We start from the raw sequence: 16929 nt of genomic DNA on the forward strand, positions 1-16929 counted from the left end.
GCTCACTTAACTGGCACTTTACCCATAATTTGTTTCTTAGTGTTCTTTTCTGGTTTCATTATGATTATGTAACACTTTGGAAGAAAAATACAGAATAACAAGCTGAAGCTTGAAGCCAAAATAGCAAATATCTCCACAGCTACAGTGAACTTTCCAGGAGAGCTGACATAAGCTGGGATAAAGCTGATCCACACTGCACAGAATATGAGCATGCTGAATGTGATGAACTTGGCTTCATTAAACTTATCAGGCAACTTTCGAGCCAGAAAAGCTAAAACAAAACACAGTAGAGCCAAAAGTCCTATGTAACCCAGTACAGCCCAGAAACCTATAGCTGAACCTAACTGACATTCTAGAATGATCTTTTCCTTGTAGTGCTTTAGATTTTTGATGGGAAAAGGAGGAGATGTTGTTAACCAAAGCACACAAATTAGGACCTGTATGAGAGTGAAAGCAAGAACACTGAGTCTCTGCTGTGGAGGCCCAAACCATTTCATGACATTACTGCCTGGAAGTGTAGCTCTGAAGGCCATTAACACCACTATTGTTTTCCCCAGAACACAGGAGATGCAGAGGACGAAGGTGATCCCAAACGCTGTGTGACGCAGCACACAGGACCACTCAGAGGGCCGACCAATGAAAGTAAGTGAACAGAGGAAACACAGAGCCAGAGAGAAGAGCAATAAGAAACTCAGCTCTGAGTTGTTTGCTTTCACTATGGGGGTATTTTTGTGTCTGAAGAATATAATTGCTATTATTATTGTTATAAATGTACCAATAATTGAAACAGTTGTCAGCAGAATTCCCATCGTTTCCTCATACGACAAGAATTCAATTTCCTTCTTCATACATTCATTCCTCTGTTGATTTGACCAGTAGTCCTGGTGGCATTGTTCACATTTAATCGCATCTGTGAAGTAGAGTTAAATAGCATAAAAAAAAAGATGTTTCATGCAGGGTGAAAATAAATGAAAGATTACGTATAATATTGTGATTGTGTTTTATTTCATGAAACATACAGAAAAATCTCTAGACTTTAAACAGTTTAGACTTATGTTCTAAACTATTTAATGATTGAACTAACAATACTTTCTTTGTTTCAGCTTTTGTGGATGTTTGTACCTGTCATATTGCTGATCTCTCCTTCTGCACATGGTATACAGTCAAAGCAGCAGATAGGCTTTCCTTTCTGCACAGCCTTCCTGGTGCCTGGAGGGCAGCTCTCACTGCACACAGACACTGGCACCTGTGGTAAAAAAAATGTAATAAAAAAAAAACAATAATAATAATAATTCCATATATATATATATATATATATATGGAATTATATATATATATATATATATATATATATATATATATATATATATATATATATATATGTATTACTCCCCTATACCTGATTTTTATTTTGTGCCCACACAATAGAGGCCATTTTTACAGCTAGTCGATTTTGAGCAGGGAAAGAAGAGTCATAAAGTCCAACAGTGACAAACTCATGGTGATCTTCAACAGTTTGCCAGTTTATTATTTCATATTTAGCCGCAGGGTCACCATTTTTATCAAAATAAACCTCCTCGCCTTCTTTGGTTTTGAAGCGCACCCTTTTCAGATGTTCTAGAAACTGATGTAATAGAACAAGTCACAACATTTGAAAGAGATTAATGTTTACTACTCCATAAAAATACATGATCTAGCGAAATTTTCTGAATTAGCACTACATACATGTGCTAAAGCTAAAACTGACTTTTAACTTACAGTGAGAGGATCAGGCTGCTTCTTTGTTGGGCATGTTTGCGTGCAGTTGAGGAGGCTGTTTAGTGTATGGGCAATAGCGTATACTCCTTTATATACATTATTGAAAATGGGCATCAGAGTCATGTCTGTAAATTCGTTTTCCATTTCTGACAATTTCTCCTGTCCTGTACACACCATTGTATCTTTTGAGTCATTCTGCACTGTGTATTTGCACTTAAACAAAGCCTCCCAGAATTCAGTAAAAATGGCACTGCCTGCAGATTTTAGTGGTTGTATGTCTAAAATGAAGTCCTTCAGACCTGTCACTTTTGATTTGGGCACAGCTAGCCCGATGGCTCCTTGCAGTATTTTATGCTTATCCATTCTTGCTACAGTTGAATCAGAGATCCAACCTTCAGTCCCCACCCACTGGTATCCAGTAATGTTGTGCTCATAAAATACATTCAGCAAAATCTCCAAGTCCCAATAAGGGACAAATATTATAATCACTCGAGAAGTAGAGATTTTGATCTGCTGAACTATTCTCAGCACTTTTTCTCGTGAGTAGGTTGTAAAAAATGGAAGTGAATATTCTAAACAAACGCCCAGCTGTTCTGCAGCTTCAGTAAATGCAGCCATTCCACTGTTACCATAATCATCATCTCTTCTTATTGCGCCCACCCAGGTCCAGCCAAGCTGCTTGACAATCTCTGCCAGTGCTCTGCTCTGGTAATAATCACTGGGAATAGTGCGCAGAAATGAGGGATATTTCCTTTTGTCACTGAGACACTCACAGGTGGAATAAGGACTGATCTAAAAACAGGTTCACAAACACATGTCAGGGAGTATGTTCATATAATATTAAAGGTAAGTTATGAAATACGTTCACTTGTTTCTAATAATTGCAACGTTTTAATATTTATTATTTAACATATATTATTTAATATTATATTATTTAAAAAACACTACATCAATGCTTACTAAGGGAATGCTGAAAGGTCCAACACTCTTTGCAATAGCCATTGACACTGTTGAGTGTGCTTCTCCAATTATGGCTTGTACCTGGGCTGGCTTTGTGCATTGCTCATTCAAGGTTGAGTTCTCATTCCCATTAACAAGTGCCATAGCCATTCTCACCCCCATAGCCGTGGAACCACATGTGTCATAGAGCTTGAAGCCCAGTGAAACACCAGGGAGTAAAGAGGAGCTGTTGTTGATCTCTTCTATTGCAAAAATCAAGGACTGTGAAAACTGAAATGTTCTGAAATCAAGACTGGATTAGGGAAAAAGAAGATATGCAGACATTTTAAAGATGACAAATAGAGGCTTCATTTCTACAGTGTAATGTAATTGTGGTTAATACATATTCATTAAATGTATGACAGTATATCCTTCTACTTACCTCATGCAAATCAGTGGTGATGGCTTGACCATATACGACACTTCCATGATTTCCCAACTCCTATGAAAGGGGAAAATCCCTCCAATTATCATATCACCATCCCTTGAAAGTTGTGGGTATACAGGATCTCCTTGCAGGTTACAGAAAGTTCCATTTGTACCGGAAAAATTGATGATGGCCATCACCACATGCAAGAGAGTAAATATAGACTCCATCCACCTGTTCAACTATTGAGTAAAGACAGTGATTGAGTATGTGCAAGTTTGGATGTTTCAGCTGGTTGGACAGAAAGGATTTGTAGTATTTATACAGATGGAAATGTAAATTCTCCAAGGAAATGTTACCCTGCTGGGCCTCAGACAAAGGAGGTGTGATTTTCAGATGTGAGCACCACTAATCTGAATGAAGTCTCAGTTTCTCTTTTGCCAGTTTTTTCCTTTTTATTTTTTATTTTTTGGCACTTTCTTATTTCTTTTTGTGCAGTTGTTTAAACCATATTTTAAAAATTGCCCTTTTCTATATGTTAATTAATTTTCAATATTGATACATTCAGAATCTCTGTGTCTGTTAATTATGTTATACCTCTTTATCTAGCATTAACAGTTTTAGTTAAGTATTCAAATTTCCGATCAATCCTTCTTCAGATAAAATAAATACATTGGTAAATAACTCAAACGTTTTGCTCTGTTTCTTAAACAGAACATTAATTTAGCTATATAAAGTGAATATTAAATCAGTTATGATTATGTCTTGCAACTTGTGCTTGCTTTCACATATAACATTTAGCAGAGTGATGCTCAGAGACCATTTTTGACATAGCGGTTGACAGTATACGGGTACGAAAGTGGATTCAAACATACTCTAATGATATGAATTTTATCTATTGTGGATGTTGTGATTAGCCCAAAAACAGTGATGTACAACAGTAAGAGAATCATGAAACATAGGACGTGATGCTAAGCTGTCCATTTTGCCAATGGATGGTACATGAGGTTTGCCTTGATGTTGAAAGAGGTGTGAGGGCTGTGGGAAAGATGTAATTCAGGGACACATCATCAGTAGTGTGTACCTTTGATTCAGGGGGTGTTTCAGCCTTTCAACACTAGACACCCTTATCAAAGGTGGCCAGCTACAGGGTGATCAAACCTTAGCTTGTGTCCCCGTCCCCATCACGAGAATTGCCTGGTTCTTTAAATGGCACATCCCACGGGACTGTACAAGGCAGGGGACGTCCTCTTCCCTGAGTCAAGCCTAGAGCTGACTGCATACCTTGTTCACCTTCCACCTGGAGGGTTGTGACCTGGGTTCTCAAATAAGGAATGGGGTGGGGGGATTAGTGAGCGGATGATGCTCTTTGAGCCCAGCACAGGTCCTTCTGCTTGATCCATATCCACTAGCTGCTTCTTTTAGCCGCTTCAGAGACTGATCTAATTGTTTGTCGCAAAGCCTGTCCATGGATGCCCATGTCTTTCAGCAGCCTGATGGTGGAAGAAACCACAAAACATCTGCATCCCACCTCAAACAGATAGACTTTTGCATTCTATTCTTGTTGTTGAGTGTCTGCTGCCAGTTCTGTGTAGCGCAGTTTCTTGCGCTCATAGGCCTCTTCTGTTGAATTCTTCTATAGTCCTGTTAGCTCTGTGATATAAACAGACTTCAGTGAAGGGGACCAGTGTACCTGTGTCTCGACTAAGGGTGGTTGCTGCAATCTCAGGCGGAAAGATTAGTTGCTGGCCAGTATTGACTAGCATCTTCCAGGCCCGGGCCATGGCTAGCTGTCCAGCTTCTAGTTTGGTAGGGGGATGGTTGGGCTTTTTCTGTCCCAATCGGGTGAAGGTTGGGGCTGTGATGGACTTGGTTGCTCTCAGGGGCAAGGAGTTGGTGATATTCCTCTTGCTCTCAAGAGCTACTGCCAGACTCTTGAGGACCTGGTTGTGCCTCCAGGTGTAGTGGCCTTGTGTGAGGCTAGTCTTACAACTGGTCAAGATGTGATTGAGAGACACTGGAGCTGGTGGCTCTGATGAAGCTGATGTTGCTTGCCTCCATTTCCCAGAGCTCCCTCCAGCTGAGCTTTCTCCTTTCCAGACCTTCCCACCTCATCCATTGTCCCTACTTGGCCAGAGAGACAGCCTTTGCACTTCTTTCTGCTTCCTCCTAACGGCGGACCTCCTTGACTACCATTTTCCTCCTCTCTGATGTTGAGGCCTTACGCCAAGTTGGCTTACTTGCTGTAAGGCCAAAGCCTTGTCTTCCCAGCTGGACATGCCCCACAAAGTGCTTCAGGGCTGATGTACCATGCTGCACCATATTGGATGGTGTCCATTTCCGTCCAGTTAAAAGGGGTGGAGCAGCTTTGCTGATGGTCTGGTCTCTGGAGTCTTACTTTAGTCATACTCGTCTTCAGTGAGGCTAGAGATAGGCAGTTCAAGGACCCCTTCGCAATAGAGGCTTCATGTAAGAAGTCATGGTTCACTCCATCTTCTCCTCAGTTGTTAGTGGAAGCTTGTAGATAGTTGCTCAGACACTGTTGATATTGGGTCATCACCGGTGCAGAATTTCACATCTTTAAGCTGTCCCTTGACTATTGAGATGCTTTGTGACTTGTTCGGCTTGATTTTCATCTGGGCCCACTTGATGTTCTCCTGCAGTTTTCCAAGTAGCTGCCTGGTGCATGCTGCAGTAGTGGTCAGAGTGGTCATGTCATCCATGTATGCTCAGACAGGTGGAGGGTAGATCCCATTTTTGGTTCGCTCACCCTCCACCACCCATCTTGAGGCCCTGATGATGACCTCCATGGCCATTATGAAGGCCAAGGATGAGATTGTACAGCCTGCCATGACGTCTACTTCTACGCGCTGCCATGATGTTGTAATGTCATCTGTTACGAAGCACAGTTGCAGGTCCTCAGAGTATGCTTTTACTAGATTAGTGATGGTGGCTGGAACGTGGAAGAAGTTGAAGGATTCCTAGACGAGATTCTGGGGAACTGATCCAAAGGCATTGGCCAAGTCAAGGAAGATGACATGGATGTCTCTTTTGTCTTTCTTTGCTGCTTAGATATGGTGTGAGATGATACTGGTATGCTCTAAGCAACCAGAAAACCCACTAATGCCAGCCTTCTGTACGGATGTATCAACATACTTGTTCTTCTCCAGGTAGGTGGACAACCTCTGTGCTACCATGCTGAAAAAGATTTTCCCCTCAATGTTGAGAAGGCAGATTGGCCAGAATTGACTTATGTCTGTCGCACCCTTCTACTTGGGAATTAGCACACCTCCACCCCTTCGCCATGCCTTAGGTATTATTCCTTTCTGTCATACTGTTCTCATGAGCCCACAAAGATACCATAGAACATCTGGTGCGTTCTTGTAGAGCTTATATAGTACTCCATTCGGCCCAGGGGCTCATGCTGATCTTGCGCACCGTACTGTATTCTCTACTTCCTTCCATTTTGGAGGGCCACTCTCCAGGTTGAGTTCAGGAGGTTGAATAGGTGGAATGTCATGTGGAATAACTAGTTGTTTGTGCCTTTTTGTGTCGTGGTAGACTTTTTCCAGATGTTCTTCCAGTTCGTGCTTTGGAATTTTCAGAGTTCCGCTTTTTCTCCTTAGCCAAGAGATCTTTGATGAACTTTAAGGGGGTTTTATAGAACCGTGTTCTTGTGTGTTCCTTTTTTTTGCAAAGTTTCCTCAAGTTCTCTGCTTTTTGCAAGGTTGCCAACTGACACTAGATGTCCCCCTGGAGTAACATGAGACTTTCTCTGCATCAGAGGCCTTTTTCCACTGCTTTCTTAGCTGTCTTCTCTCTCTGACCAGCCTTTCGATCTCTTGCTGCCTCCTGGATTTGGCTGGTGCTGGTGTTGATTTGTCGTTTCTCCTCATATTCACTCCAAAGTGCTCTTCTCCGTAGTGGTAGATGATGTCACCCATCCTTTCCAGCTTTTTTTTCTGCTGTGCCCACTTGTTGCTCCAGGATTTTTGTCAGGTTGTCGCTCTCTCTTTTCAACAGCTTTGGGCCACTTCACACTCGGTCTGTGCACTTTGATCTTTTCCTCCTTGGGAGGTCTCTGTGGTTGGGTGGGTTCCTGCACTGGCATTTCTGTGCTTGTATTCTCCTCCTCAGCAACAGGGGTGCTGATGCTCTGTGAACTTTCAGTCCACTGATTTGACTGGTTGCTTCGTAAGAAGTATTGGTCAATGTGAGGCCCCTGTGTCTGCTCTCTCAAGCACCCTCTCTTTTCTTTGTGGGTCCACAACCCCCTGAATGATGTTATTTTCGCCCAACCACATGTGCACACCTGAAGTGAGTGTCCTGCTGCTGCTGTGGTTGTCTCATGTGCCATGTTCTTGCTCATAGTCGTGTCCGTTCCTGGGTCTGTATACATGTTGTCAATCGTTGAGCCATCTTGTGCCCCCAGGGGGGTATATTCCTTTGTTCACTTTCTGTAGTACTTGGCGGGTGTCTTCAACAAACTGAAACAGCATTGGAGCCTGTCGCCATGGGTAGCCAGCCAATGACAGCTCCAGTGGGGACTATTCTCCCAGTCAGCTGTCTCTCTAAGCTGTCACACAGACTTTCCTATGTTGTCAGCTGTCCTTTCACAGCGGTCACTGAACGAGTCCAGATACTCAAAATCATGAAACACAGGATTTTTCAGATGGTTTTTCAGATGGTAAGCTGTCCATTGTGCCAATGGATGGTACATGAGATTTACCTTGATGTTTAGAGAAGTGTGAGGGCTGTGTATCAGACATGGGAAAGATGTAATTTCGGAACACATCATCAGTAGTGTACCTTTGAATCGGGGGTGTTTCGGCCTTTCAACACTAGACACCCTTATCAAAGGTGGCCAGCTACAGGGTGATCAAACCTTATGATGGGACATGGGACACAAGCTGAGAATTGCCTGGTTGTTTAAATGGCACAGCCCACGGGACTGTGCAAGGCATGGGACGTCCTCTTCCCGGAGTCAAGCCAAGAGCTGACTGCATACCTTGTTCACCCTCCTCCTGGAGGGTTGTGACCTGGGTTCTCAAATAAGGAATGGGGTGGGGGGATTAGTGAGCGGATTATGTTGATGCTCTTTGAGCCCAGCACGAGTCCTCCCGCTTGATCCATATCCACTAGCTGCTTCTTTTGGCTGCTTCAGAGACTGATTTAATTGTCTATCGCAAAGCCTGTCCATGGATGCCAAGGACTTTCAGCAGCCTGATGGTGGAAGAAGCCACAAAACCTGCATCCCACCTCAACCAGCTAGACTTTTGCATTCCATCCTTGTTGTTGAGCGTCTGCTGCCAGTTCTGTGTAGCACAGTTTCTTGAGCTCATAGGGCTCTTCTGTTGAATTATCCTAGCTCTGTAAGATAAACAGTGAAGGGGACCAGAGTACCAAGTCTGGCCTAAGGGTGGTTCCTGCAATCTCAGGTGGAAAGATTAGTTGCTTGCCAATATCGACTAGCCATGATGGACTTGGTTGCTCTCAGGGACAAGGAGTTGGTGATATTCCTCTTGTTCTCAAGAGCTGCTGCCAGACTCTTGAGGACCTGGTTGTGCCTCCAGGTGTAGCAGCCTTGTGTGAGGCTGGTCTTACAACTGGTCAAGATGTGTTTGACAGATGCTGGAGTTGGGCAGAGGGCACAGGTTGTGTCCTTGCCATACCACTGGTGAAAGCATGAAGTTCACCAGAGCTGCACAGGTTACTGCTGGAATCCTCTTCCACTCCTCCATGATGACATCACAGAGCTGGTGGATGCCCCACTGGTGTTCAATTGGGTTAAGGTCTGGAGACATACTTGGCCAGTCCATCACTTTTACCTTCAGCAAGGCAGTTGTCATCTTGGAGGTGTGGGTCCTTATCGAGTTGGAAAACTGCCGTGCGGAGCAGTTTCAGAAGGGAGGGGATCATGCTCTGGTTCATGCCGTTTCAGAGCATGATGCTAGTACCACCATGCTTGACTATAGGCAAGAGAAATTTGTTATTTCTCACCAGGGCACCAGTACCCATACTGAACACCATCTGAGACAAACAAGTTTATCTTGGTTTGGATATGGTTCCAATATTCCATATTCTTGGACTTCTTGTCTTTAGCAAATTGTTTCTGGGCTTTCTTGTGCATCAGCTTCAGAAGAGGCTTCCTTCTGGGACAATGCATTGATGCATTGTGCAGCGTATGGTCTGAGCACTGGATGGTTTCTCACATCCTCAGAGATTTCTTTGCCATGAGGTGCCATGTTGAGTATACAGTGGCCAGTATGAGTGAATTTTATCCAAAACACCATATTTTACAGCCCTGTCCCCCATTCACACCTGGAACCTTGTAACTCTATCGAGTCACATGACTCCAGGGAGGAACAACGACACAGTCGGGCACAATTTAGACATGCTCACTGTTTACTCACTTGTGTTGCCAGCTATTTAGACATTAATGGCTGTGTGTCAAGTTATTTTCAGATGACAGTAAATCTATACCGTTACACAAGCTGTACACTGACTAAGTTATATTCAAGTTTCATTTATATAGTGTTGTCCCATGAAAAGAATAAAATATTCGCAGAAATGTGAGGGGTGTCCTCACTTTTGTGAGATACTGTATGCACCGTCCGAACTTTTTTGGAATGTGTTGTTGGCATCAAATTCAAAATGGGCATGTTTTAAAAAACTATATAATTTCTCAATTGTTGTCACGATTGGACCCTCCCAGTCCTGTCCATGTGTTTGTGTTGTTTTGGTTTAGCCCATGTGCGTTTGTTTTAGTCCAGCCCCCTCGTTTCATGACTCCGCCCCTGAGTGTTTCCACCTGTCCCTCGTCAGCCCTGTTGGATTTAAGCCCTGTGTTTGCCCCTTGTATTTGCTGGTCTTTGTCTGAATTGTTATCTGTTGTGTTAGATGTTCTGTTTGTACTTTTTGTTCTGATTTGTCATGTCTGCCCCCCGATCAATCCGTGTTGGCTCTATGACCCTAGACTGTTTCGACTATGACCCTGGATTTGCCCATAATAAATGTTGCTTATCTCCGCATATGCTTCCGCCTCCTCGCTCCGCGTTACAGTTGTAACATTTGATATGTTGTCTTTGTAGTTTTTTCCTTTAGAAATGTGGTCACAGTGGTCTGCTCTGAGTCACTCTGGAGAGTCTGAAATAATCATTGAATAGTCAGAGGTGTCAGACTGGATTTTGTGGGAGTTTTCAGATACCATCATACATCATAACATGTTTGGTGTCATTTGCACTGCCTCAGAAAGCAGCTGAAGGTTTAGCTCATCGTATAGTATAATAATGCAACATCATTTAATACTATTATACTCATAAATATGTGATGACAGTAGTAGATAATTCACTTACATCCTTTGAAGACTTGTCCTTCAACAAGTTTTGTCTGTGATGTCTTTGAATACTGTTTCAACATACACATTTCCACCATAAGGTGTTTTAACATGCACAGTTCCACCATAGGGCGTTTCAACATGCACAGTTCCACCATAGGGTGTTTCAACATGCACATTTCCACCATAGGGTGTTTCAACATGCACATTTCCACCATAGGGTGTTTTAACATGCACAGTTCCGCCATAGGGTGTTTCAACATGCACATTTCCACCATAGGGTGTTTCAACATGCACAGTTCCACCATAGGGTGTTTCAACATGCACATTTCCACCATAGGGTGTTTTAACATGCACAGTTCCGCCATAGGGTGTTTCAACATGCACATTTCCACCATAGGGCGTTTCAACATGCACAGTTCCACCATAGGGTGTTTCAACATGCACATTTCCACCATAGGGTGTTTCAACATGCACATTTCCACCATAGGGTGTTTTAACATGCACAGTTCCGCCATAGGGTGTTTCAACATGCACAGTTCCACCATAGGGTGTTTCAACATGCACAGTTCCACCATAGGGTGTTTCAACATGCACAGTTCCACCATAGGGTGTTTCAACAAGCACATTTCCACCATAGGGTGTTTCAACATGCACAGTTCCACCATAGGGTGTTTCAACATGCACAGTTCCGCCATAGGGTGTTTCAACATGCACAGTTCCACCATAGGGTGTTTCAACATGCACAGTTCCACCATAGGGTTCTTGCAATCCAAAAAAATCGTATGTAGTGGAACTTTTAAAAAGGCCAGATTGGATACCTTATTAGTCCAGGGTCTTGGACCCTTTGCTCTAGTGTTGTCGTGATGTTGAAATTTCCAACTTTATTAAAAGTTTTTTGAAAGGTATCAATATGCAGTACTACTACTAAAGAAGGAAAGAGTATCAGAGGATTATTTATATTTGTTCATGTCTTTTATTTTTTAGAACACACACAATAAATAAACTTAGTTTTTTTTTCATCAATCAAATCAAATTATTTTTATTCCGTTCAACATTCAGTTAAATAAAATGTCAAGTGTTTTAGAAATGTTAATTTTGTTAGACCAGGTCAAGAAAAGAGCAAAAATATGCATATTATTATATAAAGACACATTTACTTTGGCTTAGTCACGTAATACAATTAAAATATATCAAATGCTTTTGCTTTCTTATAGCAAAATAACATTGCCCTACAAGTGTGATGGTAGTCTATGAATTTAAACTCTGCTGCGTGTTTGATAGCTTAAAAAAGGGTAAATCATAAAAACCTCAATAATGGCCAAATCTCTGATAGTAGTCAAACTTGGCTTGACTTAAAAATATGCATCGTTGAATGCATAGTGGTTGCTTCAGTATAGCTTAGTTTTTAGCAACCTCTCAAAACTCTTTGTACAGGTCAACTGTATAGGTGCTCTGTAGATTTCAGTGTTTTACTAGTCTGGCCTACACATACAGATATATTTCTAGTGTACAATGAAGTGAAAACATACTCAAAAGAAAGTGTAATATAGAAAATGTTTATGAAGCATTCATGATAAGTGTTCTTTTTTTAACTGAAATGTGCTTTTTAAAATTGATTTAATGTAAAGTATATAACTTAAGGCAAACATAAACTTTGATATAAAATGATGTAATAGCATTGTACTAATAATGCAGTGATTTAATTTTATAAAACATTCTAAAGTGATGAAAAATAGTGCTTTTGGAAACAATAGCTAATTTTTAATTGAGCTAATTATTGCTACTAAAATGCTAAACTGTAGTTAGCTACTAATTAATTAAATGTATTTAATAAATGAACAGGCGTTAAGTAAATGGAAAAGGTATACATTTTTACATGTTCCAATTTTTGGGGGGAGAAAGAAAAGAAAGAAACTTTAATGAAAAATATTTTTGTCAAAGCACTAATTATTCAGACTTTTACAGTAAAGCTGTAAATCAACAGAAGAATCTTTGCAAATTTTAAACATTTAAAACAAAGTTTAAAATTTAGCATTACTGCCATTATCAAAATTACATATTAAATACTCATACAACAATCATTCAATTAATTGGCTTTCTTGTGTTTTAGACACTGTGACCTTTGGTTCCCAAAAGACAATTTTGAAATTATCATTTTGTTTCTCAGTTGAAGCCACACTTTTTGATTTCTTTTACATCTCAAAAATTTAATTATGCAGATTTTATTTTTAACTTAATGGTGTTTCTCTTTAAAGTAATGTTTTAAGGCGTTAACACATTAATATTACAGTTTCAGGTCTCATATGCATTATGGAAAGCCATATTAATAATGAATCTCACTTAACTTTACCCATTATTTGCTTTTTAGTGTTCATTTCTGGTTTCATTATGATTATGTAACACTTTGGGAGAAAAATACAGAATAACAAACCAAAGCTTGAAGCCAAAATGGCAAATATCTCCACAGCTACAGTGAACTTTCCAGGAGAGCTGACATAAGCTGGGATGAAGGTGATCCACACTGCACAGAATATGAGCATGCTGAATGTGATGAACTTGGCTTCATTAAACTTATCAGGCAGCTTCCGAGCCAGAAAAGCTAAAACAAAACACAGTAGAGCCAAGAGTCCAATATAACCCAGTACAGCCCAGAATCCTACTGCTGAACCTAACTGACATTCTAGGATGATCTTTTCCTTGTAGTGCTTTAGATTTTTGAAGGGGAAAGGAGGAGATGTTGTTAACCAAAGTACACAAATTAGGACCTGTATGAGAGTGAAAGCAAGAACACTGAGTCTTTGCTGTGGAGGCCCAAACCATTTCATGACATTACTGCCTGGAAGTGTAGCTCTGAAGGCCATTAACACCACTATTGTTTTCCCCAGAACACAGGAGATGCAGAGGACGAAGGTGATCCCAAACGCTGTGTGACGCAGCACACAGGACCACTCAGAGGGTCGACCAATGAAAGTAAGTGAACAAAGGAAACACAGAGCCAGTGAGAAGAGCAGCAGGAAGCTCAGCTCTGAGTTGTTTGCTTTGACTATTGGGGTATTTTTATGTCTGAAGAATATAATTGCTATTATTATTGTCATAAAGGCACCAATAATTGAAACTGCTGTCAGCAAAATTCCCATCGTTTCCTCAAACGACAAGAATTCAGTTTCCTTCTTTACACATTCAGTCTTATGTTGATTTGACCAGTAGTCTTGGTAGCATTGTTCACATTTAATCGAGTCTGTCAAAGAGAGATAGATAACATGAATAAAAAAAAAAAAGTTAGATGCACCGGGTAGGTAGTTGAAGGAATATTTTCCACATATTATGGCTTTTTTATCTCATAAAACATGGAGAATAAATTCTAGACTTGAAAAAGACTCATTTGTAGTAACAGCGGTAATACCAACTATACTTTGTTTGTTTCAACTTTTGTGAATGTTTGTACCTGTCATATTACTGATCTCTCCTTCAGCACATGGTATACAGTCAAAGCAGCAGATAGGCTTTCCTTTCTGCACAGCCTTCCTGGTGCCTGGCGGGCAGCTCTCACTGCACACAGACACCGGCAACTATGATTAAAAAAATGTTTAATAACCTAAAAAAATATTGGTACAGATTACACAAAGGTTATGTGAACCGTACTTTATTGAGAAAGCATTCTGTCACTGTACCTGATCTGTATTTTGTGCCCACACAATAGAGCCCATTTTCATGATTAATTGATTTTGAGCAGGGAAAGAAGAGTCATAAAGTCCTACAGTGACAAACTCATGTTGATCTTCGATAGTTTTCCAATTTATTATTTCATATTTTGCCACAGGGTCACCATTTTTATCAAAATAAACTTCTTCTCCTTCTTTGGTTTTGAAGCGAACTCTTTTCAGATGTTCTAGAAACTGGATGAAATAGAATAAAGTTTGAAACAGTATAACACCTACTACTTCACAAAGTGAACCATTTTAGTTGACTTTTTTAAAAAATGAATGGTACACAATTGTGCCAGAGCTGTGAAACTGTTAAGTTGAAGATCTATGTTTATATAGACACTTACAGTGAGAGGATCAGGCTGCTTCTTTGCAGGACATGTTTGTGTGCAGCCAAGAAGGTTGTGTAGGGTATGGGCAACAGCATATACTCCTTTATACACATTACAGAAAATAGGCAGCAGTGACAAGTCTGTGAATTCATTTTCTATTTCAGACAGTTTCTCCTGTCCTGTACACACTGTTGTATGTTTTAATTCATTGTGCACTGAATATTTGCACTTAAACAGTGTCTCCCAGAATTCAGTGAAAATAGCACCGCCTGCAGATTTCAGTGGATTTATATCCAGAATGAATTCCTTCAGACCCGTCACTGTTGTATCGGGTATTGCTAGCCCTATGGCTCCTTGCAGTATTTTGTGCTTATCCAGTCTGGCTACAGTTGAATCAGAGATCCAAGATTCAGTTCCCACCCACTGGTATCCAGTAATGTTGTGCTCATAAAATACGTTCAGCAAAATCTCCAAGTCCCAATAAGTGACAAATGCTACAATCACTCGAGAAGTAGAGCTTTTGATCTGCTGGATTATTCTCAGCACTTTTTCTTGTGAGTAGGTTCTAATAAATGGAAGGGAATATTCCAAACACACGCCCAACTGTTCTGCAGCCTTTGTAAAAGCAGCCATCCCATTGTTACCATAATCATCATCTCTTCTTATTGCGCCCACCCAGGTCCAGCCAAACTGCTTGACCATCTCTGCCAGTGCTCTGCTCTGGTAATAATCACTGGGAACAGTGCGCAGAAATGAGGGATATTTCCTTTTGTCACTGAGACACTCGCAAGTAGAATAAGGACTGATCTAAAAGCAGATTCACACATATGTCAGGGATTACGTTCAGTCATCATCTTTTTCCACATTTTAACTACATTTACCATGAAGTTATAGAGTGGTTTTCATAGGTTTTATTACTTTAAATATTTCAATGAATATAATATTGTAAATAAAATGTAAAAAAAAATACACAAAAGCTTACTACTGGAAAGCTTAAAGGGCCAACACTCTTTGCAATAGCTGTTGATGCTGATGATGATGTCTCGCCAATTATGGCTTGCACCTGGGCTGACTTTGTGCATTGCTCATTCAAGGTTGAGTTCTCATTTCCATTAACGAGTGCCATAGCCATTCTGACCGCCTTAGCTGCAGAAGTACATGTGTCATAGATCTTGTATCCCAGTGAAACACCAGGGAGTAAAGAGGAACTATTGTTGATCTCTTCTATTGCAAAAATCAAGGACTGTGAAAACTGTAAGGCTCTGACATCAAGGCTGGATTGGGGAAAAAGGAAAGAAAAAATACCCAATAAGCACAGACATTTTAAGGATGACAAATAGAGGCTACTGTGAAATATAACTGTAAAATAATACATGTTCATTCAATATCAGAACATTTTAGTTTGTCTTGCTTCTTACCTCGTGCAATTCAGTGGTGATGGTTTGACCATATATGATGCTTCTGTGATTTCCCAAGTCCTATGAAAGGGGAAAATCCCTCCAATTATGATATCACCATCCTTAGAAAGTAGTGGATAAACAGGCTCTCCTTGAAGACTACATACGGTCCCATTTGTGCTGGAAAAATTGATGATGGCCATCACCACATGCAAGAGAGTAAAGATAGAATCCATCAACCTATTTTATTATTGAGTAAAGATATTGAGAATATACAAGGTCTGGTGTTTCAATTGGTTTAACCTGAAGCATTTGTATATTTATACAGATGGAAATGCAGATCCTCTATGGTAATGTTACCCTGCTGGGACACAGTTAAAGGAGGTGTGACTTTCCAATGTAGGCAGCACTTATCTAAGAGAAATAGGCCTCATTATCTCTTTTATCTGATTGTTTTTACTGGTTCTTTACCAGTTTTTAACACTTTGTTTGTGTAGTTTTCTGAAAATATTTACTTTTTTCTTAATGTTCATCATTTTCAGTGTTGATTATAAATCTCTCTGTAGTTGTATTTATTAGTAAATCATTAATTTTAGTTAAATGTCCGAATTTCCAACCAGTCCTTCTTAAAGGATGATAAAGGAATAGGTAAATAACTAAATTGTTTTCCTAAACTGCTTAAAGCAAATGGAATCTGTTAGGGATATGCAATGGAACTTTTATGATTATGTATTGGCGTTTATGCTGGCTTTCTCATTTAGCTCTCATTATACAGTGTGCTTTTTAAAGGCTGTATTTGACAATATACATCGATCAGGCATAAAATTATGGCCACTTCCTTGTTTCTACACAGTTTCTTCATTGTCCATTTTATCAGCTCCACTTACTGAATAGGTGCACTTTGTAGTTCTACAGTTACAGACTGTAGTCCATTTGTTTCTCTGCATACTTTGCTAGCCCCCTTTACCCTGTTCTTCAGGGGTCAGGACCCACATTGACCCTCACAGAGAATATATTATTTGAGTGGTGAATC

The 16929-nt window shown here is 40.4% G+C and overlaps 2 protein-coding genes across 2 annotated transcripts; both read right to left on the reverse strand.

Moving 5' to 3' along the window:
- Window positions 1–2: 2 nt before the first annotated feature.
- On the reverse strand, window positions 3–3354 carry LOC108434045 (extracellular calcium-sensing receptor-like). Its single transcript, XM_037539896.1, has 6 exons — window positions 3140–3354; window positions 2719–3010; window positions 1759–2550; window positions 1400–1624; window positions 1123–1246; window positions 3–910 (listed from the first exon to the last, which is right to left on the reverse strand). The coding sequence occupies exons 1-6, from the start codon at window positions 3352–3354 to the stop codon at window positions 3–5; spliced, it is 2556 nt and encodes an 851-aa protein (XP_037395793.1).
- Window positions 3355–12799: 9445 nt separating this feature from the next.
- Window positions 12800–16132, reverse strand: LOC108434088 (extracellular calcium-sensing receptor-like). Its single transcript, XM_017709001.1, has 6 exons — window positions 15918–16132; window positions 15482–15773; window positions 14515–15306; window positions 14135–14359; window positions 13909–14032; window positions 12800–13701 (listed from the first exon to the last, which is right to left on the reverse strand). Exons 1-6 carry the CDS (start codon window positions 16130–16132, stop codon window positions 12800–12802), a joined length of 2550 nt encoding a protein of 849 aa, XP_017564490.1.
- Window positions 16133–16929: the final 797 nt, after the last annotated feature.

Source organism: Pygocentrus nattereri, chromosome 7, assembly GCF_015220715.1.
Source record: "Pygocentrus nattereri isolate fPygNat1 chromosome 7, fPygNat1.pri, whole genome shotgun sequence".
Classification (NCBI taxonomy): Eukaryota; Metazoa; Chordata; class Actinopteri; order Characiformes; family Serrasalmidae; genus Pygocentrus; species Pygocentrus nattereri.

Excerpts from the sequence above, each read along its gene's own strand:
- LOC108434045 (XM_037539896.1), bottom strand. The coding sequence starts at position 3,354 with ATGGAGTCTATATTTACTCTCTTGCATGTGGTGATGGCCATCATCAAT. Across the intron at positions 2,551-2,718 it reads GACCTTTCAGCATTCCCTTA|ATCAGTCCTTATTCCACCTG; the intron begins GTAAGCATTGAT and ends ACCTGTTTTTAG. Across the intron at positions 1,247-1,399 it reads GGGCACAAAATAAAAATCAG|GTGCCAGTGTCTGTGTGCAG; the intron begins GTATAGGGGAGT and ends TTTTTACCACAG.
- LOC108434088 (XM_017709001.1), bottom strand. The coding sequence starts at position 16,132 with ATGGATTCTATCTTTACTCTCTTGCATGTGGTGATGGCCATCATCAAT. Across the intron at positions 14,360-14,514 it reads AGCAGCCTGATCCTCTCACT|TTTCTAGAACATCTGAAAAG; the intron begins GTAAGTGTCTAT and ends TATTTCATCCAG. Across the intron at positions 13,702-13,908 it reads AGAGATCAGTAATATGACAG|ACTCGATTAAATGTGAACAA; the intron begins GTACAAACATTC and ends TCTCTTTGACAG.